Source organism: Rhodnius prolixus, unplaced genomic scaffold, assembly GCF_049639745.1.
Source record: "Rhodnius prolixus isolate KJV_2025 unplaced genomic scaffold, Rpr scaffold_14, whole genome shotgun sequence".
Lineage (NCBI taxonomy): Eukaryota > Metazoa > Arthropoda > Insecta > Hemiptera > Reduviidae > Rhodnius > Rhodnius prolixus.
The window spans coordinates 8,005,824-8,030,315 of record NW_027411594.1 but is presented as its reverse complement, the minus strand read 5'-3'; the positions used below and the strand labels follow the sequence as shown (position 1 = coordinate 8,030,315).

At 36.2% G+C, this 24,492-nt stretch overlaps 1 protein-coding gene across 4 annotated transcripts in view; it reads left to right on the top strand.

Annotated features, from left to right (window-relative positions):
* Nucleotides 1-24,492, top strand: part of LOC141451801 (fasciclin-2-like) — a 383,077-nt gene that overhangs the window by 136,164 nt on the left and 222,421 nt on the right. For 2 of the 4 annotated variants that reach the window (XR_012457108.1, XM_074123471.1), the window contains exon 1: nucleotides 17,636-17,792. The exons of 1 other annotated variant lie outside the window; for it this stretch is intronic. Coding sequence is in view for 2 of the 3 variants with exons in the window: in XM_074123471.1 (XP_073979572.1) it covers nucleotides 17,774-17,792 (19 nt within the window). In the remaining variant the exon portion in view is untranslated. Of the gene's footprint in view, nucleotides 1-17,632; nucleotides 17,793-24,492 lie in introns of those variants that run through there. One more of the 4 variants, XM_074123474.1, reaches the window with a different exon arrangement.

The following is a 24,492-nucleotide window of genomic DNA, read 5'->3' as shown; positions in this document are numbered from 1 at the left end:
TTAAGTAAGAATACTTACGGCGCTACGAACTCGCGGCGAGTCCTGGCCTCCCTAATGAGCATCCTGCTCTATCCTGTGCGGCTGCTTTCCAGTTGGAAATTCCCAAAACGTTTTGCGTTAGCAGCCACTCCATCTAGCCCACCTCAGCCTCGGCCTTCCCCAGCCCTTTTTGTTCGGTGAACAGTCTCTTCTAACACTTTCCTTGGGATCTCAGATGCCTCCATTCTAGGCTAGGTGGTCAGCCCAGGTCAGCTTTCCTGTCTTGACAACTTTAACAATATCCGCTTCGGCGTACAAGTCGTACAGCTCCCTATTCTCCAGACTTCTTCCTCTTTTACTGGGGCCAAAAATTCTCAGAAGGATCTTCTTTTAAATAGGAATAAGTGAGATAATGTTCCCCACTAAAACGTGATTTTTTTGGGGTAATTTATGAGACCCCTCTCGCTTAAAGAGGATTAAAAGAGTGGATACAATTTTGGTTTTTAGGGAAAATGGATTTAAATTAGAAGCGAAAATTTCATGAAAAACTATTTTCTAGAATGGGAGCCACGATAGGAATATTACTTCCTGTTCATCCTTTAAGCAAGAAACTATAAGAAAATTGGAAAATTCTTACGATTAGCAATACTACCTGCAGGTAGAATGTTATGTGTTATTGTGTAAGATCATTTCAGAGAAATGAATATTTCACCTGGTTAAACTTTAATATCAACTCGAGTGAAAATGTGGCGTGGAAAATGTAGCGAGGTTGAACATAATTTGTAGAGTGGAAAATGGGAAATGGTGGTGAGAGAGACAGAGAGGCATTTGTATGTTTCACTCGACTTTTCTCAAATATTAAATTTGAAAAATAGAGCTTAGATCTGTGTTCTTCAACTGATTCTCCCATCCGAGTAATTCTCAACTAATGAAGCCAAAATTGGCCGTATGCGATTTGCCAAGAGAAAAAGTCTTAGAAGAAACTTTACGAGTCCTTCAATTCGTTCATTCGTAACCTGTCCCAAAAATACCCTCCCTAGAATCCTACACGTAAACTGAGGGTACGATAGAGAAGGGCATGCAACGAATTCACTTCATCGGTAACCTGGATCAGGCGATTTATGATGGCCATCGTTAGATTCAATTCTGTTTATGTAAATGTTGCAGCTGTAAATTAAAAATGGAGATAAATAAAGAAATATTATTTCCAACTAGATAAAAAATATAAAAATGAAAAATCAGCAATTGGTGAAGGAAAGAAAATTCGTGGAAAACCCTAGGATATAAAGAAGTTTTCCCCCCCCTGAATCTTAAGAGTAAAATAAGTAAAGCAGGTGTTGGTATAAAAAAAAAAGAAAAGTCAAGGAAAACATTAATGCCACAGTAAGAATGATATTGGTGAGGGGAAATGTATGGACTATAAAGTAGTGGGGGAAGAGGGGAAAAGAAACTTTTTGGGGGAAATTATCTAATACTGGCCAAAGTTTTGTTGGTAATACTGGTGGTCTTCCGCGACGATGAAGTAGTAACGCTGGATTTATTTTCATCTTGCTCTCCTCCCACCCAACAATGAATCAGGCTCGTTTTTCCAACAACACTCTATCAAAGTTCCAGAGAACTTAGTGAATTTGAGAGGGGGGGAAGGCTAGCTTGGAAGAAATTTCAACATAAAATACAAAATTCTGGTGAGATTTACTGGTGACGAACCATTCTATTTTTACGCGATTAAATTTCCTTGGATTTGTGTAGAGAGAGAGAGAGACAAATGAATCGGCCAGTTATAGTTATGGAGATGGAAACATGAAAAAAAAACAGGAAAAAAATTTGATTAATGCTACCACTGATGATGGATGAAAGACCGAAATTCGTCGCAGGGGATACCTGACATCACTCATGACGAGCATGCTTAATCCATTTGTAAGAATCACTGTAAGGATTGAGCATTCTATACCAGAAAATGAACAACATCTTCGCCGGACCAAGATTTTGAATACAGTCTATATCCAAATCGATCAGGACGCTCAAACAAGTTCAGACACGGTCAGATATGTTCAGACACGATCAGACATGTTCAGACACGATCAGACATGTTCAGACACGATCAGACATGTTTATTGTCTCCTCCTAATCGTTGAGGAAAATAAAAAGTTTAATCAAGATCTCATAAATAGGTAAACAGGAACAATTTTTTTTTTTTTGTTCATTTTATTTACGACTTTGAACACAAAGAGAGAGACAGGAACAACGTAAAGTTACAATAAAGGAAATGTTCAACAATTACCGTTATTACTACTTAAATGAAAAAAAATAAAAATACGGGAGCTTTTTAAAAAAAGCTCAAAGGAACAATACCATTACAATGAAAAGAGGGGAAAAACTTTTTTCTCGATACAATAAAAAGAACTTAGAGAAATTTGTTTCTGTTTAGTGGAAAGCGCCTGAAGAAAATAAAGAGTTTCATGGGCAAAAAAAAGAAGAAGAAAACTTGAAAGGGGGAAAACTCAATGACAAATAAAACATGGAAAAACTAAATATAAAAAAAAAGCGGGAAGGAAGAGGAAGAAGTGTATACTTAATTCTATAGATAGCGCTGGCACACATTTTCCTGAGGGGTTGTTTAGTTGTTTCCGGTGTATCTGATACCTGTGCAAATAAAACTTTTTATCCAACACTTTCCCTTTCTCGCAGGAAAATAACCAAACTGTTTTTTCTCTTTCCCCTCTCCACCACCCACCCAGCCTAAGAGTAAATTCTACACTGTAATCCAACTAAATGTGTAGCAATCGATGATGACCGAGTCGATTGCTAACAGCACATGCACTCCAGTCGAGCTACAAATAAAAAACAGAACATTCTAACGCTCATAGTTCCCTGGAGTATATTTCCATTTTCAGTAGGATTTCCCGTCTCGCTATATTGAAAAGTTCTCCCTATAGGCTCTCTCTACCAGACAAAATAACATTCACTCAGGATTACCTATCCTGTTATGTCGATGGACTTAGAAAAAAAACAAAACATTTTGTTTGGGTTAAGTACTCGTCTACACTTTTGCTTCTAACTTCGCTGGGAAAAAAGAAGAAGCACTAACACTCGTCAAATACTTTGGCCATCTATCCAAACACTCAACTAAGTCCAAGTTTAATCATTTTCTTTCTTACTTTCTAGTCTGAATGGCCCCTGAAGTGGAATGGAACAAAAGGAGGTTACCTTCTCATTTTAGAAAAGCCCAGTAAGACAAGAAACAGTGGAGTCTACAGAGGAAAGAAGAAATTGTCATTTCTTTAAAGATCCTGGCGTCTTAAAACAGACAATCCCCTACAAATAACCAACTATAATGATACTCTACTTCTTAACCCACAAACCAAGCGCCGAAGTGAGTGGTAGATCTGGGCTAAACTAATTGAGCTTAGTGAATTATCAGGACAAGCCCAGATCAATCAAAAGCTCAAAAGCTGCTGATGAAAGGGATAATACGAGGGTGGTTTGAAAAGTTCTCGGAATCACCGCTAGATGTCAGTGCTAGAGCAACAAGGTTCCCGCGCAATAATCACACATCCTTTGTGAGTGAACACGTGGTGCGTCAGTGCTCTTGCTGCAGGAGAGTGGAAGTGACGACTCTTTGTTGTTGTTCCCGCGTAGTGATTTGTGACAATGGAAAAAAAACTGAGATTCGAGCAGTGATTAAGTGCTTTGTAAAGATAGGTATGAAAGCAAAGGAAATTCATGCCGACTTTCAGAACGCACTGGGGGACTCTGCTCCTTCATATTCAACTGTTGCCAAGTGGACCAGCGAGTTTAAATTTGGTCGGGAGAGCTTAGATGATGATCCGCGTAGTGGACGGCCAAAAAGTGCTACGTTACCCCAGAATTTATCGCAAAAGTGCATAAAAAGGTCAGGGAGGATCGTCGACTGAAAGTGCGAGAGATTGCTGAAGCTGTAGGGATGTCATCTGAACGGGTCATCTGAATGGGTAACTGCGTTGATTTCTCCAACCTTCCAGATACCTAATTCGAATAAGTAGCCTTTTCCGGTCTAAAGCGTACCCTGGAGGACATTCTTACCCGACAATAAGCTTGCGAAGTTCCGGTAGTAGAATAGAATATCATTCTATTGGCAGGCAATGAGTGTGCAGACTCCAGAGAATAGAGTTTCCGCTAAACCAGAGGCCCCATCTCTTTCTGGGTGTTCCCCGAAGTGCCCTAAATTTGTGACGATATATATTCTCCTAAAACAGAATTTAGGGAATTTAGAACTCAAATTGGGAATGATTGGCTCCCAGAGTATGTAATGGTTATCGGGATTGCAAGAATATACATATATATACACCCAAAAATACCTGGGGGTGCCACTTTTTGGAACATCTGAAGAGAGCGTAGTGTGAATGAGTGAGTGTTGGCCCAACAGGAAATGGCTATCCCTAACTTCCGGCTCCCTTCACATGCTGGCATTTCCCAGGATAGCCATTTTCCCTTTACTTCCAGGAGACATGCCCTATTCACGGAACTTTCATTACATGTAATTATGAAAATTTGAGAAATCTTGTTGAAAGAAAAACTATTTAACGAACAAAACGGAAAAACCAACTACTGTTCCCAGTAAACTCATTTTGTTATCTGGAAAATTTCCCTTTTACTTTTTAAAACTAATTTTGGAAATTAAGATGGGGTTAATTTTCTAAGTAAATGAGAACTGTTTGATAAACTGTCTTGACATTCCAGTATTAGGGTGTAATTCCGGGTAACCTTGAGCTCTCACTGCGTTTGTGTAATTTATTACGTAACATGGAGTTCCGGAAAATTTAGTGGGAATATCTTGCATTGTTTAATACAATATATATGTATGTATACCGGGTGTATGTATAACGGATAGTAAATTTAGATCTGCAGCTTGGTAATATGTATATAACAGTGTATATGTGGAGTGAGCTAGCATGTGAGGCGTAATTAATTGGATATCCCAGTTAAGGCGAGTATTATTAAGGATATAAGACGATAAGATGGGGTAACCTAGGATAGGCAAGGTACCTAGGATTGGGGGACAGGTAGCCTAGGTGTAACTCATATTATTCAAGAACGGTAACCAACTAAAGAGGTATGGCGGAAGGTCATTATCTACTACGCGAGCTGCAAGGTAGATCAACCTAAGCTACCTGTACAAGCCAGAGGGAGAGGAGAGAGGGAGAATATAAATTCAGAGGTAATCTCCAAGACTTATAATGTCTGCAAGAGTGATCTTCTTTGCTAAGAGATACACAGCCTCTAGGGGATGTGCATTCAATCATATTCTTCAACAATATTACTATCGAATTTCCAGATATTTAATTTAAAAAAAACCTAAAGCTAAATGTTCCTGTAATAATTACAGTAAATTATGACGTTTATGTATAAGTAATTAAATATGTAATTACTAATTAGATGTAATCACCTAAAAGCAATTAACATTATCAGCCAATTATATACACGTTTAATTAGAAAATTTGCATAATTATTAGAATTAATTTACGAGTATTATTTAGTATCTCCATTAATATTCGTTCTTCCCAAAAAAGCACCCAATCTAAAAAATTTGTAACTTTTATTTCCATCATTTGGCAGAGAAATTTCTTGACGGCACTCTGAATAAATCGCAGGAATCTGTTCGAAACATGGTATAAATAAAAGTGAACTTAATCTTGTAACGTCACAGGAATAAATCGCAGGAATCTGTTCGAAACATGGTATAAATAAAAGTGAACTCAATCTTGTGACGTCACAGGAATAAATCGCAGGAATCTGTTCGAAACATGGTATAAATAAAAGTGAACTCAATCTTGTGACGTCACAGGAATAAATCGCAGGAATGTGTTCAAAACATGGTATAAATAAAAGTGAACTTAATCTTGTGACGTCACAGGAGTAAATCGCAGGAATCTGTTCGAAACATGGTATAAATAAAAGTGAACTTAATCTTGTGACGTCGCAGGAGTAAATCGCAGGAATGTGTTCGAAACATGGTATAAATAAAAGTGAACTTAATCTTATGACGTCACAGGAGTAAATCGCAGGAATCTGTTCGAAACATGGTATAAATAAAAGTGAACTTAATCTTGTGACGTCGCAGGAGTAAATCGCAGGAATGTGTTCGAAACATGGTATAAATAAAAGTGAACTTAATCTTATGACGTCACAGGAGTAAATCGCAGGAATCTGTTCGAAACATTGTATAAATAAAAGTGAACTTAATCTTGTGACGTCACAGGAGTAAATCGCAGGAATGTGTTCGAAACATGGTATAAATAAAAGTGAACTTAATCTTATGACGTCACAGGAGTAAATCGCAGGAATCTGTTCGAAACATGGTATAAATAAAAGTGAACGTAATCTTGTGACGTCACAGGAGTAAATCGCAGGAATCTGTTCGAAACATGGTATAAATAAAAGTGAACTTAATCTTGTGACGTCACAGGAGTAAATCGCAGGAATCTGTTCGAAACATGGTATAAATAAAAGTGAACTTAATCTTGTGACGTCACAGGAGTAAATCGCAGGAATCTGTTCGAAACATGGTATAAATAAAAGTGAACTTAATCTTGTGACGTCACAGGAGTAAATCGCAGGAATCTGTTCGAAACATGGTATAAATAAAAGTGAACTTAATCTTGTGACGTCACAGGAGTAAATCGCAGAAATCTGTTCGAAACATGGTACAAATAGAATTTTTGTCTGCCTTAATTAACGGTAAGTAACAATGGTCCCTTTGTACATAAGTAATCGGCCGAGTTTTTTCACTTAGGTTCACCTTTTAACATACTTAACAGGAATAGATTGGACATACATACTTCCAGAAGATTTTTGGATTTTGGGCTTCCATCGGGAAAACTTGTACATTGAGGTGCTTGAATTTTAACCCTTTCCGGACCGAATTATTACACAGAAAAAATGCCGTCAAAAATGTAAAATTCACGATTTGTGCTGCCTCAACAGACATAAAAAGAAAACTAAAATGATGCCAATTGTATCATTTAGCCAAAATTAAGCATGAAATAATACATTTTAAATTAGTAATGCCATATGGCATCATCGAGCTGAAAAGGGTTCAGAAAAGGTTGTTTTTTTAAAATCAAAATCAAGTGTTCAGTATAACTTAGGAATGGAAATTTTCTTTTGAACACAAATTAACATTGTTCAAAACTTGACTAATGTTAAAAACACAATATTTTGCAGGCGTCATGGTAGCCGAGCGGTTTAAGGCGCGTCTCCTAAAGCTAAGTAGTATTGTGATTCTGGGTTCGATTCCAGGTCTCAGCATTAGAATTTTTTAATGAATGAAATATTATAAAAATATACAGTAAAAGTCAGTAATGCGCCTCTGTCGATTAATTAAAAAGGAAAAGCCTGCCAGGGAAAAAAAAAGAAAATGGAAAAGGTTTTTCTTTTATAAATTTCTTATTGCACTGAATTGCTCGAAATAACAAAAGCAAAACGGAAAATGGGAAAGTAACGATACAATAAGTTACGTTGATTGGTTTCTAATTAGATGATAAATGATTTACCATTGGGTGATTACTCAAAAAAAATTGTCCAGAGTTAAAAAAGGGGACGAAACCTAAAATAAATTTAACCTCTCTTTTATATTTTGTAATGTAATTAAAGAAAAGTGATGCAAAAAAGAAAGAAATAAAAAGAAATCAAAATGGCCGACCATTCCCAAGAAATAATGTAAATTAAACGAACAAGATGGCCGTAAAAAAGAAAGGAAATAAGGAGAAATGGGCATTTTATTAAGTGGTGCTGTTCAAATGGAGGAAAAAAAAGAGAAAAGAAATCCAGCTGCTCTTTCTGGAATAGAGAGCCGGAATTAAATTGATGACGTAGACGGAAGCTCTCTACTTATAATTGAGAAGCCGACCTCTGGTGACCCTGTTTTATTAGTTAATGATGTCGCAGCTGGAATGGTAGCCTCCATAGTTAGTGGAGGCTCCAGAATCGCTGGAGTTTTTTTTCTTTCTCTCTCTGACAATCCAAAAAGGTTTGGCCTGCAGTGATTGACCTTTGAGTGGAGGTTTCCCAGCAATGCAGGAAAAACAGGGTTTGTCAAAACCCTAAAGGAATCTCCTCCAGTTATAGAGAAATTAGGCTAATTTTTCCTTGGTAGTTAACGCTTTTCATTTCGTTAATCATGGTGCAGTAATTTTTTCCATGTAATTGGAAAAAATATTTGCGTTGTAGTTTTCTTTAAAATACATTTTCCCATAAAAAAAAAACAGCGTTTTTCCTCGCCTATGAGGATTTCCTTCAAACTTTTCAATCGAGAGCTGCGTATCCCAACCTGGTGGTACGCGAGTTGCTGGTTGGTGGTACACGAAAAATCATCAATAATGGCGGGCATGAAAAATTAAATCATAAAAATATCATAGAAACGTTTTTTCCCCTATAATTCATAAAAATTATTTTAATTAATAATATTATACAGGCGCCACGGTAGCTGAGCGGTTAGAGGCGAGACCTGTAAAGCTAATATGTATTGTTGGTTAGTGGATTCGATTTCTAGTGTAAACCTTGGATTTTATTTAATGGTTTTAATCTTGTAAGGCGCCCCATTAGCTGAGCGGTTATAGGCTAGAACCGCAAAGCTAAGATGTATTGTTGGTTAGTGGGTTCGATTTCTAGTCTAAACCTTGCATTTTATTTAATAGTTAATAAAAGAAATTTACAGTAAAGTATGTTTGCTAGTCGCCTCCGTCCACGACACCTAATTGGTAGTTGGACGTAAAGCCTGCCTGAAAAAATAGGCAATTACTTTACTATATTTTTTTTTACTTTTAATAATATTATATAGTAAAGTTGTTAATATGTATAGTAAATAAAGTTAGTCTGTCTCAAGATATCCGAGAAAATATAATAGCACATTTAACAGAATTAAAATTGTCTTTCATGGCCTATTTTCCCAAAACCCAAAAACACAAATGATAACTGGATTTCAAACCCCCCTCTATAAAGAAAATTTAGGAAAAGCTACATCATTATCGATAAAAGATAAAGAAAATTTAATAGAATTATCATGTGACAGAACTTAAATGATAACTATGTAAAGATCTGCTTAAAGAGACTGGATTGTAATGAGTAAGCTCTATCCAAGCAACATTAAATTTAATTGGTACTTACAGAGGTAGTTGAATGCTTAAAAGAAATTAATTTAGAAGATTTGGGCACAAATATAATAATCCTAAAGAAGAACTTTGTAAATTAATTAATAATTTTGAAGAGAAAAATATGTACGCAATTTTTAATTATTTAAAAACAAGTTTTAAAACTAAGATCTTACACTTTGCAAAGTTTATAAAGTGAACTTGAACCCAGAACTCCTTTGTAACAGATGATAATAATAATAAAATAACACACTCGGGAGTAAAAAATTTCACGAAATACAAATCATTTTTACGAAGTGGTAAAATTCAGCATGATGTACTACCAAGTGGTACGGTGAGCCAAAAAAAGTTGGGAAACGCTGAACGAGAGAACAACAGGTTATCAGGCGCCACGGTAGCCGAGCGGTTAAGAGGCGAGACTTGCAAAGCTAATATGTTTTGTGGTACTGGGTTCGATTCCCGGTCTTGACCTTGGATTTTATTTAATGGTTAAATGAGAAATAGTAAAGTACGTTTGCTAGTCGTCTCTGTCCACGACAACTAGTAAATGGTAGTTAGACGTTAGATACCGCCTGAAAAAATAGGCAATTACTTTTTTACTTTACAATAGGTTATCGACTAAGAATTATCTCAGGCAGTCAGGCTGCTTCAGGAAAGACTAGAGTGTTCATTAAAACTAGGTAAAGGAAGCAGGCCTAATGAATTAGGCCGAAAAAAGTAAGGATTTTTTGGATTCTGCGGTTCCCAGGAAATCAACGGTAATCGGGGTATTTCTGGTGGGAAAAAAAACAAAATCGAAAAGTAATGGCTTCCCTTACCTAAATAAGAGAAGGAAGTAATGGACTAATGGCCAACAAAACAAGGACGGAAACCATGGATTTATTATTCATACAGGAAACTTCAAACAAAATGGATTGTTAGTAAATTATTTACCAAAAACAAAGCCGAAGATGGAGAACGAAATGGAATATGGGTGTGGCGTTTGTTAAAATGTTTTATGCTTAGAACAAGCACAAAGCTCGGAACAATAATAGATAGTAATTGAAACTTTACGCAGTGTGGACTTTCATGCATAAAATCGTTTACATCCTGCTGAACTGTGTGTATGCTCAAGCAGAGTGAACGAGTTAGGTACGTAGTAGCTTTGGCAAGCTACAAGAAGTGAATATATTAGAGGAGCTTGTTTTGGGACGGTCCTCTCATCTGGGGGTGGGGCGGCCGCCCCCAAAACCCCCGTCCAAAGTCCGGGATTCCCTAGGGTCCAACTTTTGGCGGGAGGGGGCCCTGGTACTCTGACCGGATTAGTTTTAAATATTAATATAGCAATTGTATCCGCTGTTGGCCTGCAAAGCCCGCTCGCCCCCCCCTCTGTTCTGTCACCTCCATGTTACTACGCACCGCAGTACGGATGTATTTTTTTGGGGGGGGGGCCTTATACTCGGGAATATATATTTGTCCGTCCCTAAGAGATTTTCTCTTCCAAAAACAGGGACGCAATTTACATGAATATCACAAAACAGTGCACATATAGTCATACAGCTTTCCTATATTACGCAATTTATTTAATAATAACCTTTCCAATCGATAACTCTTGTCTGATTTAATGATTCGATTAATACCTTTACTTGCAACTTGTAATGTATAAGATTTTTTTTTTAGAAATCATGTACAAACACTCACATGACTTTATCATGTACCAATTTAAGCATGCAATTTTTACCGAAATAAGGACCTTCCACTTGCAAAGCCACGCTCTTGACCACTAGACCCTAATACCCGCCCGCTCATATGAAAGAACACAACAAATATACGAATTTACTCCACTGAATACAAGATCCTGCAGGACTTTTCAAGCAACCTTATTAAAAAAAAAAAAAAAAATCCTTATACAAAAATGAAAAAGTTAATTCATGAATCGTACGTGTCCCAAAAATACAAGTTTTGTGATGTTGTTGTTGCCCCCCCAAACTTCAAGTCACATAAATTACCTCCTCCATTAAATTATACTCAGTGGAGCAATTTGGGATTTAAAAACCTTCAACAGACTTTTATAATGTTGTCCTAGATTTGGGCATGGTACTTTTTCTCTTTTTTAACTTTGTCTAATCCCTTTTTTTTAGGGCCTAGTCTGGACAAAATAGATGGGCAGCCCTCATTTGGCCCTCAGGAGCATAATGTGCATCTAACCTACGTGTATATTACGATATGTATACATAAAAAATTATTACCAAAACTGGCAATAATCTCTCTTCCCCTGGGATTAATGATTCGGTCACAAAATGGCAGGAAGTTGAGAATGTATTTATACCCCCCACTACGTCACTTCGCGATCAAAGTTTCCCTATCGGAAGCTTTTTATTTTCAATTTCCTGTTTTATTTTTTCCCGAAAGAGGCTGAACGAGTATTTGAGCATTTTTCTTTGTTTTAAAGAAAATTCCTTATATTTACGGTGACCATTATTTTTGTATCAAAAAACAGGACAAGGAGCAAAAAAAAAACCTATAAAAAATAATACGTTTATTAACACGAGGTCGGCTATTACAAAACAATGGTCCATATTCAGCCGAAACTGAGCGACTACTTGAACTGTACACTTATTAATTAGTAACAAAATGTAAATAGTAACTCTTGTAACGTTTAGCGATCGATGTTTACACTAGTCGACTAGTCTACTCTATCGGTAAAACAGGTTGTGTTTTACGCTAAAGGTTCGTCCAAAGTTAATGTACATAGAAAAATTGTTTCTAAACCATTATTTGCGAACTTAATTATTATACATTTATACTATATTTTTCCATTTCAAAAATTAAATTTGAGTATAATTTAAATTTCATTGAAAAACAGTACAAATAAATAAAAATCAGGACATTTATGCTTAAAAATAAAAGGACAGCGTCTTAAAAAACAGTACTGTCCTGCCAAAAACAGTACGAATGGTCACTGTACTTATAGTGCACTACGAGAACGGACAGGGGTAGGCTCCATCTAACGTGTCATTGCAGTGTTAGGAACAGTTTTACAATCTGAACAAATATTGATAAGAATTGAATATTTAAAAAAAAAAACTCACTAGACTTAAAAGAACAGAACTAAACAGAAGCTATCGACTACTTAAAAGACTCTTAGACGATAGATCTAAACTCTCTCTGGACATCAAAAGACTAATTTATACCACTTCTATTTTGAAACCCTATCTGGGCTTATGGAATAGAGCTGTGGGGTTCAACCAAATGCTCCAATCTCCGTAAGGATTCAGTCCCTTCAATCTAAAATACTACGAACTATTGTAAACGCTCCATTTTATGTCTCCCAACCTGGACTATACACACTGATCTTAACATTCCTTTCAGTCACACAAGTCGCTGAAAACACGATACAGAAAACTCCACTTCAGCCTGCAATCCTCATATAAATCCTCTAGCTCCAGAATCTCTGCTTCTAGAACTCTTCCTGACAACCCGACAAGACGTCTTAAACGACAGTGGCCTCGTGATCTCCTCTCCAGTGAAGAGAGTGACTAACCATATAATGTTTTGGAGTGTTACCACTGGGTAACTTCTCCACTCATTTACTTCTACTGTTCACTGTTATCATTGTTACTTATAGCGCTAACGCGCTGATTGTAGCGCAATAAACGCAAAAAAAAAATCACACTTTGAGAAAAATGTTAATTGTTAATTCCTCAAGATTTGCAGTACAAGAAAGTCGTGCGCAACTGTACGAGTTAAATTAAATGTGAGATCTAACCAACGATGGATTATCAATTAATAGCCAGATCAAATAATACCCTTAAAGGATGACGTAATGCTAAACTTAATTAAAGCCTAAGGCAACATCCTGCCTATCCACAATCATCTCCAGATACACTTGACAACATATATTTAGGGTAAATATCTAAAATCCAAATTTTAGTAGAACCTTTGCATTTACTCGATTCCAAGCATCGTCGACATTAAATCCAAAACAGCATATCTCGGGTTACAGCTGTATGGTAGTGCTCGTCTAAGGAAGAACCCCCTCCCCTCAGAGCTAGAGATGTGTTGTGGAATAGTACTGGGAGATGCAAGCGGCTACACATACTGGGAATCCTTTTCCAGTGATTTATTATGATATTCACTCCCAAAGTTCCGCATTCAAAATCAACATCAAAATAGGATGTGAACGTTCTACTGTTCGGATGGAGGAGGGTTCGCTTCTTGTTCTGGACATGAAATATAGTAGTTAGAGTTGACTAGCGCCCGGAATCCATCCTCCACCGCTCTTTGGATACTGCAGACGCAAGTTCCGCTGTTTCGTGCTCTCACTTCATGATAATATTATATTGCATAAATCAAATAAATGCTCTTAATAATAAATTATGAAAATAGAACAATAATAGAACCATATCATGCTGACCTGATTTCAGAATAATAATAACCATCAGGGAGGGAATTAACTCATTGGTAAGGATACTGGATTCCATCTTCATAATGGAGACACTGTGGGGAAGAATCAGAAAAGGGAGAATAGAAAGAAACTAAGGGCGACTTCCGGTTGTAAAACTTCCTTCTAAACTCTGCATTAGAGCAACTCATTCAACCCTCCTTTACATAGAGACCCAGGACGAGACGTTCTGCTGAAATGTTACTGTAAAGGGAAATCTACAAAAGTAAAAATCATCCCCCGCTCTCTCTTAGAAAAGCCCTTAATCAAAATTTTCCAGGAAAAACGTACAACTAATCGTAGACAACCAAGAGCGCAATGGTGGACACAGAAGATTAAAGAAAACCAATTAGAAAATCCGGGAGTTCTTAAAATGAGGGTTTCTAACTTCATTATTCTTTGAAGAAACCATGCTTATTTTTAATTCAGGTTAAGCTACAAGGATGGCAGGAATATAGGAGTACTGATCCATCCATTAGCTGTAAGTTTGTATGTAAATAGTTGTATATAGTAGAGGGATGAATGTGTGAAGCGAATGTATTTATAAGTAAGAATGGAGAGTGAGTGATATTCTAGTGATAAGCACCTAGACGATGCTGGCTGTATACCGGAAGTCAATGCCAAAAAGAAGAAAGAAAAAACCATGCTTAAAGAAAGGAATCCTAGAAAAATGTTTCAAGGGAAGGTAGTAGCTATGTGGTAAGGGTGCTGGATTCCCACCAGAGATCACGGGGTTCGAATCCAGCCTTTCAGCCTCACAGTCTGATTATGGATAGTGCCCTGTAAAAAGCTGCGTACTACAATGATTTTAAGTGTTTGAGATAAAAAAGAAAAAAAGCACTTCAAATAGATGTAAAAGTTCATTAAATAATTGAAATTGTTTTCGAAAAACTACTTAAGGTACTCAATAGCACTTTGGATAACCAATTTGCTGAGGCCCTGCTTTTTTCCCCCAGAGGAAAGCCCATCTCCCATTCTTACCCCCCCCCCTCAAATGCCCTCAAATGAATTCTCCTGTAAAAATGTTTCAGAAAAACGCTACATGTGTGCAATAAATATGCCACGTTTTTTTTAAAAAAATAATTGAAGCTATTTTCGAAATAAAGAAAAACAAAAATGTGAAGAATTGATTTCATGTCACTTCCGTTTGGATGATTAATTATCTTTGTCGCTATCCTCCCACACAAGTGGATAGAGGAAAGAAAAAAAAATATAAGAAATTAACTGGAGAACATTATCTAGAGGCATTAGACATCTAGGCGAAACTGTTAAACGGTAAGAGGTCCTGAAGGCGCTTAAAAAAAAATACAAGAATTGAAAGGGCCCCCACCAGATTAAAGACTTACCATCTTTAAAGACTTGGGGGAGAGTGTATCCCACAATTACTAGATGTCTCACCAGACAATTCTTAGTAAATTTCCAATAGACCAGATTATGGCGCTGGGATTCAATATAACCAAATGTTTACTGGAAACCATCAACTCCAGCTGCTCCAATGCAGATCATTCTGGATATGAATTTAATTCCATGCAAAGGATGACTAGAATCCCTTATATCGATCGTAATGATGGATGCAATTGAAATCAGTTATAACTTTATTACTGTCTAGTTTCAATTTTGAAATTAAATGCAAAATTAATTTACAATTTCTATGTTTAAATTAATAATTTAAGGGCGAAGTAAATCTACAAGTGAAATTATTCAACGAAAGCCCCCCCAAAAGAAGTTGAATCAAGAAATTTAATTTTTCATCAAGAAAATATTATCAACTATTTGATTGACTTTAGTCAATAAATTCTGGAGCTAGCTAAATAATTCAAAGAAACACTTACATCCAACATGTAGTTTTCATTGAGAATTTCCCTTATTTTCTTCTAAAGAAAAACTAAGCCTTTGGCTAATAAAGTTTTTGATTCATATCAGTAAACCAAACGCCACTTTGCTGAGATGTTTTTTCGGCAAGCCCTAAAATTCAATTTAAATTCACCGACTCGTGTTCTTATATGTAGATAACAGAAACCCGAAAGGTGTGATCAAGAAAGGGGGAATTGTAGGGAACAGCAAGAAAAACAGGACACAGGGAATTGGGGGAAAAATCTAATTAACGAATTTATTTTTCAGGCGGGGCTTAACGTCCAACTACCAATTAGGTGTCGTGGACGGAGGCGACTGTAAATTTCTTTTATCAAAACCATTAAATAAAATCCAAGGTTGAGACTAGAAATCGAACACACTAACCAGCAATACATCTTAGCTTTGCGGGTCTAGCCTATAACTGCTCGGCTAATGGGGTGCCTTACAAGATTAAAACCATTAAATAAAATCCAAGGTTTAGACTAGAAATCGAACCCGCTAAACCAACAATACATCTTAGCTTTGCGGGTCTAGCCTATAACCTCTCGGCTAATGGGGCGCCTTACAAGATTAAAACCTTTAAATAAAATCCAAGGTTTAGACTAGAAATCGAACCCACTAAACCAACTATACATCTTAGCTTTGCGGGTCTAGCCTATAACTGCTCGGCTAATGGGGTGCCTTACAAGATTAAAACCATTAAATAAAATCCAAGGTTTAGACTAGAAATCGAACCCACTAACCAACAATACATCTTAGCATTGCGGGTCTAGCCTATAACTGCTCGGCTAATGGGGTGCCTTACAAGATTAAAACCATTAAATAAAATCCAAGGTTTAGACTAGAAATCGAATCCAGTACCACAATACATTAATTAACGAATTTATTAATAATAATTAATTATTTAATAATCTTCGATTTGAATAAATTAAAATCTATAGCATTTTATATGTTGGTTGTAATTAATAGAAAGAGGCAAATTTATTTTGAGAGATTTTATTTAATTTTACTTTATTTATTTGAAGTTATTTATATATTTACTCGCTTATCATTCAATAATTTGTTTTCAAAAGGAGTGTAAATTTATTAATTTATTTTCAATTTTATTTATTTGTAATGGAAATGCAAAACAAAAAATGTACGAAGCTGACGACTCCCTGTAATATGTAATATTGTAAAAATACAGAATTATTATTATTATATCTAATTAACGAAGCGTGAACTTAAATGTTGAAAATGAATTTAAAAAAATGGACTATACTTATTTTTACATCATTTTTTTACAATCATGAAAACCTCTTTGTACACAGTAATTACTGTAACTACAGAATTTTCTTTTGATTTCCCATTTGGAGAGTCCTAATTAGCCACTTTAAAAGAAAAAAAAAATTGGAAAATTAATTTACTCATGAAAATGGAACTCATGAATAAGAAAATACAGGTAATTTGTAAGAAAATTCCAGCTTTGTTTTGGTGCCTTTATTGATTGCCAAGGCTAAAAGGGTAATTTTGATTGCAAACCATAGTACAACATAACACAAATGTGTATGTGCATGACCTAATCTAAACGTGGATGAAATCAATTCAGGGTATGTTGACCATTTGACCGGGAGGAATCAATGGGTATTGCCAACAATAATGGTACCACAATCACAATTGCTTAACAATGGGCCCAATCTTACTGTTTAGATTTAAATATTTTACAACAGTTTTAGGAGTGTTCAGATTTTATGTATTTCATTCAGCGAATGGATGGAAATGCAATATTCTTGTCGCCGTGTCGTTTAAATTAAACTAAGATATTTTGAGGAAGGACCAAGTGCTAAATTAATTGCTAATTAACTCTGCTTTGTTACGTACTTTCCTTAAAATTGTTACAAAAAAAAAAAGTTGAAAGCTTAATATCTATTACATTTAAATAAATAAAATGAATTTGTAAAGAAATTTAAACTGATGATTATGACATAACACGATAGTAATTCATTCGTATAAAATGTGCGTGAGAAAATAAATATTTAACCTTTTTCCAACTGAGAATATTTTATAAAACGAAATCAAAGTAATACCAGCAAAAAATTGATTAGAATCATTAAAAATTTAGTCCTTGGATGCTGTAGATTTTGAATTTTGAAAGAAGTTACGAAGCTAGCTCATAGATGGCACACTTACGACCAACTTAATAACCTTTACCACCAACTATAACACTAATATAACCAACAAAACTAGGGTTAGATTAGTGTTATTTGTCTCATCTCCAAGACCAGGAATTTGTGTTGCATTATTTGCTTTGTGGTGGAATTACAATACAAAAATGTTAACGTGAAGAATTTGTTGATTATAACTTCTGTTTGTGTTTTTCTGATTTGGAATTTGTATTTGCTCAGATATTATGGATAACAATATTAGAAGTGAGTAAAGGGAAAAAGCATTCATTTTAAGGGTATTAATTAAAACTAATTCCGGTAGGACAGTTGTATAAGGGTTGATCGTTAAAAACTGCACGAAAAAGCGTAACGTTGAAAAACACCTAACTTTGATAATTTTTTTCTCTTTTACTATAAAAGATTATATTCCCAAATTTTCTTTAAAATATAGAGGAAAATCCTCCTTTGTAACTGTAATTTTTTTCCAACAACATAGGTGAAATAGATTTCGAGGAAAAAGTTGTCGAAAATGAGCAAAAACGGCATTTTCAGAAATTGTTCTTGTTGTTACCTTTATTGTAAACAACGTAGCGCCTAAACGCGTGAACCGATTTTCATGAATGAGGTATCATTCGATTCAGAATTTTATGTAGATGTACCTTTTGTGAGTCTCGACGCTGTACATCGAATGGGAGAGGAGTTAGCCCTATGTATATAAGGCCCCCTTCAAAAATTATTATTACTAGTTACTCTGTGAATCTAGCCCCGATTTTGATAAAAATTGGTACGATGAAATGCGACTGGCAAACATACCTACTTAACTGTATATATTTTTTTTTATTAACCATTAAATAAAAATCCAAGGCCTAGAGACCGGGAATCGAACCCAGTACCACACAATGCATATTAGCTTTGCAGGTCTCGTCTCTTAACCGCTCGGCTACAGTGGTGCCTACAGTTCTGAGTGTGATCCATTACTTAGAGATTACTTAAAGAAATCCTTCTTAGCTTGAAAATTTAACTATTTTTGTTTTGTTTTTTCTCCAAACGCTTAGTTACCTTTGAAAACATATTCTAGTACTACTGCAGAAGTTTTAAGTTTTTTTTTATCTTTAGTTTGAAAAGTAGAAAAAGTAATTTTATGCTGTTCGTTTAAAGATAAAAAAGGGTTAAGATACAGCCCTAATTTATGGTGATTTGTAAATAATTAATTGTTTGTAATTAAAAGCAATGAACAGCTGAGTTTTTTAATTACTAATTAATTCTCTTGAACATTGTTTTATTAGAAGAAAATAAAATATCTTAATAGGGTTTTATGGGTTAAATAAAAATTATATTTTAGGGTCATTTGATATCGAATGAGTTTAATAAATCTAAGCTTTAATTAGTAAGCTTTTATTAAGCTCTTTGTAATCTTGTTTTTAATTAAACTTTTTATTTTTATTTTACCAAATGAAAGTGAAGTTATTAGCATTATTTATTAGTTATTGTAAAATTCATTTTTAATGTCTTGTACCATTAATTGCTTTTACTGTAATAACTAATTGAAAAACAACTTGGTGCATCAAATTTGATTTTAGAATTTGGTGCCACTTACAATAAGCTTTAGGATAAAGTGGCACCGTAATTTGATTTATTTTTTATGTATTTATTTATTTATTTTGAGATTTTCTTTAGTCATTTTTACACACGTTAGGGAGTTAATGGAAAACCGCTAACATCATTCCAGGGAGGAACTTAATTCTCTGTAAGAGTTCAGTGGATCATTCCAGTAGGATTCCAATCTCATTCATAACACGCAGATAAAACTTTAGATTTACTATTCATTGCATTTAAGAGTATTTACTTTGAATATGGGACGCTGAAGGGAAATGTGAATAGACTTACTAAGGTTTTATTCATTCCCTTTCTAAATATAGCTCAAGATGAATATTAAATGTAGATTACATAATTAGATTCAGCTCTCTTGAATGGAAAATTCACTCCAGGGAATGATTTTTATTTCTATAAAGATTTGTTTCATTTTTCCTTGGAAAGTAAAGTAAAAGTAAAGTAATTGCAAACTTTTTTTTAAGGCAGGTTTTACGTCCAACTACCAATTAGGTGTAGGCAAACATATTTTACTTTACTGTAAATTTCTTTTATAAACCATTAAATAAAATCCAAGGTTTAGACTAAAAATCGAACCCACTAACCAACAATACATCTCAGCTTTGCGGGTCTAGCCTATAACCGCTCAGCTAATGGGGCGCCTTACAAGATTAAAACCATTAAATAAAATCCAAAGTTTAGACTAGAAATTGAATCCACTAAACCAACAATACATCTTAGCTTTGCGGGTCTAGCCTATAACCGCTCAGCTAATGGGGCGCCTCATTTTCGCTTGTATTCATCTTATTATTTCGCAAGAGAAAGCAAGTTCTGGACAATTTTCTCAATCTAGTATAAATATTTCTCAAAATACGGTGTTATTTTCTCCAGCTTCTTGCGGGTTTTTTCCCCCCGCACTGAAGAGCCTTCAAAGCGGATGTTCCCGATTACTAGTGGAGTAAGAGAATGTAAAAGCGGCAACACTCTGGATAGATACCTCCCCCCATTACAGCCACCAGGGGGCGGCAAAATAAGCCTCCATTGTCTACAGTGCCACCGCTCTTATCTAAGCTAATCTTTGAGAGATCTGTTCTTAAGAAATATTTCTAGTTATTATCGGCATAATTGCTTAAGATGAAGACGTCTTTGAGATGTTAAGATCAGATTTTCGGTCCTCTTTTAGGAAGTTTTTTTTTTTAAAAAAAAAAAATAAACTAGTAATGTGGGTATTTACTCCCACCGAATTCAATGGTAATCCCAGAAATTCGGTTTTCCGTCTACTTCTTTCTTCATTTATCTAATAATACTTCCGCTGGAGTGGAGAAACTTCATCCTGACGTAAGAAGAAAGGTGAAGAACTCTCTTTCCTAATGCCTGAGGAACAAGGGAAATCCCTCTTACTTGGCTAGAAACACCTTTATATACGTATAAAAATGGCTACATTAAATAAATCCACCCTGGATGGATTTATAACTTAGGTTCATGTGTGGGTGAGGTAAACAGGTAGAAAATGTCATCCAGTTAAGCCCTGTTTGCGTTGAACGATGAAATAAGAGTTAAGGATCTATCCCATTCACCCACATAGCTCTTCCCGTGTGTGTATGAAAGGATAAAGAAGAGAAACCTGTTTTATGTATAATATTTCCGGAGAGAGGAGCTCCGAAGGCCATTCACTCACTGATATTTACTTTATTTATTGCGTTGGTTTTCCCCCACCAAAAAAAGAAAATGGTTCCTATTATGATCTTTTCCAAAAATGAATAATTCCAATAAACAGAATTTACAAAAATAAAGCTCACGTTCTCGTGACTCAGGGGGCTCCCGTATTCTGTAAGCATTGCTGCCACTTCCGTTTTTACTGCAACATATTAGTTCACTTTAGTATGGTTTCACTCATATTAAATGGCTTTTAAGGACAGAAATGACGTTCTAGAATACCTCCATGGAAGTTATTTTTATGAATGAAACAGTGTCCCAGAATTAGGAAATTCAAAAGTTGTAATTAGAGGCTGTGGAAGGGTTTAAAGGGTTAAAGCCCAGATAGTGCTCAAAACAATGGGAGCTGCCCCAAGCTTCAGAGTATTTAAGGACACCAGACCACCACTCGGGACACTGAAGCGCATTCAGACATTTCATTCATTCCCTGAGGTTCATTTTTACACTCTCTTCACGACCTTACTCTACTCCGTCATTCAGTTCAACCAATTCTTTTAGAAGGGTTTAAGCCAGGTATGGCTCAGAACAATAGAAGCTTCCCAAGAGTATATAAGGACACTCAATCGCATTAAGGCATTACATTCACTCGCTGAGGATTCATTCTTACACTCTCTTCACGACCTTACTCTACTCCGTCATTCAGCTTAGCCAATTCTTTTAGGAATAGTTTATATTTAGTTTACTCTAGTTATTAGTAAAGTAAAGTAATCGCCTATTTTTTCAGGCGGGGCTTAACGTCCAACTACCATTTACTAGGTGTCGTGGACGGAGGCGAATAGCAAACGTACTTTACTATTTCTCATTTAACCATTAAATAAAATCTAAGGCCAAGACCAGGAATCGAACCCAGTACCACAATGCATATTAGCTTTGCAGGTCTCGCCTCTTAACCCGCTCGGCTACCGTGGCGCCTTACTCTAGTTATTATTGTTCATTATTTTTGGTGACTGAATCATAGTTTCAATAGGATGAAAAAATAACTGCCAGTTTCAGTCATGATACATTTTTATTATGCCGAGCTTTCTACCTAGAGACTAGGTCATCTTCAGGGCTAATTTACAATATATTATATATTGTCATGAACAGACAAGACAGAAGACACACCAGCCAATGATGTAAAACATTGTAAACTTTGTAAATTAGCCCTGAAGATGACCTAATCCCTAGGTCGAAAACTCGGCAGAATAAAAATGTATCATGACTGAAACTGGCAGTTATTTTTTCATCCTATTACTCTAGTTAGTTATTGTAAACTATGCTCGTTGCTAAGTTAGTGTTAATGCTAGCCTTTCTACTCTTAGCCAGTAATATTATCCTTTATTCTATTTCAGCTCTTCAGCCTTCCTAATCAAATCACAATATTCTGCTGGTACCTATAAATTAGTAGCTACTTAAATCACCTTTACGTGGCGTTATTTTACCACCATCAACATCTAAGGGAAGGGATTAGCTATGCGGTTAGCTTACTGGACTCCCAAACGGAGGTCCCGGGTTCGAACCCAGCTGCTGACCCTTAGATTTTCTCTTACTGAAGCTTACTGTCCGGTGATGGACAGTGTTGTTTGTAATGAAAGAACACTGTCCGGAGGCCGGCAGTGCACTGAAAAAAGCTCAGGGCGCCAATAACCTCTAGATGTTGACATCAGTACAGCTTACAACACAAAAAATAAAAAAATAAAGAGACTACATCTTTATCATTAACTTTATTGAGTAGTTAGTTAATTTTAAGGGAAATAAGAATCCAATCGTTCCCAGTACAAGAGATCGTGCAGTGCATGCGATCAAGGACTCCTGAGAGGACAGGGGTTGGATTGTTTTCCAAAGATTGGGATTTGAGGAGCCACTGGAGCAATCCAGGCGGTAATCCGTGCTGTAGAAAGATGCGGGCGGCTTAACTATGACAGGATGATGTACAGGGATTTGGGTTGCCATCAAAGCGGTGGGTTCATGTGGTAAAGAGTTCGGAAGGAAATAACGTCATGTTGTTTTGGCGCTAGATCTTGAGGAGGCTAACTACCTGGCAAGGCAAGAATTTGCATCCTTCCGTGCAGGAGGATGGTGTGACCAATAGATGAGATCGACGTACGCATTCCTAGAAGTAAATTTTGAACGTTCACAGCCACCACAAGTTTTGCAATACTTCCGTCTCAGTTCTTCGTCACTTTGTTTTCACAATGAAAGAGGTAGAACATAGAAAGGTCGTATTCTCCATTTTAAGAATGTATGTTATGAAGGATAAGGAGAAGACCAAAAAAGACAATAGTTTTGTTGTTCTTGGAGAAATGTAGAAGGAAAGTGATGAGATCGCAGCAAATAAAAAAAAAAGAAGCTCCTGAAGATGGACGAAGACATGTTGCGGGTGTAAGGGGGGAGGACATGTTGCGGGTGTAGGGTCGGGTGTTCAGAAGGACTGACGGGCTAAACTAGTCGTAGCATGATATTCATGAGGGTGATCACGTGACCAGCTGAGCCTTTATGGGCACGTGACCAAACGTTATATCACGTGTGACCGCCGGCCAACTAGAGGAGGCTGTGGCTGGCTCTCGCCTCCCCCCCTCCGACAGAAATACACACATGATTGTTGAGTCCAAGAGCGTAACCACCCCCAACACATCACACACAGCTCTACACACACACACTCACAACTACATAAATATGCACCAATATGGTCACTAAGCCACAAAATATAATTTATTTTCTAATAATTCCACCCCCACCCACTCCAGCTGTACCACGGCGACCCAAATAAATATTTATTTCGCAGTTTGACCACCACACTCCTTAGTTTTGATGTTTTATTACGTAATTACTTTTAGATATTTTGACGTGAATACGTCTTTAAATTTGCCATCATATGGAGGCAATCCAAAAAACCTAATGATAACAAAATCGGGGGATACAGTTTGGCATTTTTAGTTTCGAATCTATCGTCTACATCCAAAATTAAATTAGACCACTGGATAGCTAAAGGATCAAAGAATTCATTACGATAAGCGAGGACTGTGACGCATCGCGCGCGGTGGAGGGGGAAGCGCCGCCATTTTGAGATCATTTTGCTGCATATCGAGATTTGCAATTAGTATAACTTTTGACTCGAAGAAGCTATGATGTCCGTTTAAGTTTTAATCGTCAGCTGTCGTCACAATCTATCGATTGTATATAAAACATTAGTGTAAAATAGTGACAGTGAATATAATAAGGTGTTAGAATAAAAATATAATGTCGGCCTATACGCATCGAAAAGCCAAAACCAAACACAGAGATCGTATACGGTTGGAAAGGGCTTCTCAAGAACAATCGAATGGTAATAATAAAACACCATATGACCGAGTCAAGCTGTGCCGAGTACGTAAAAGAATGAATGCGGCCGAGCGGATCAACGACGGTGTCAGTACATCTGCAGCTGGGGCGGTTGAAATTATGCAAGTGGATGACGAAATCGCTTCTACATGGACAACGGACTGTATAGACATAGATTGTGTTCGATCGTCGATTTGTTTCCTTGATTTCATCCTAAATACATAAATAAAAATATTTTATATAAAAAATATAACCCGTTACGCAAACGTATTCAAGTAAAACACACGGCCGTGACCATGACACAGCCACAGTTTTTTGTACACTTCCGCTAACTGATAAACGTTCCCCCACCCCACAC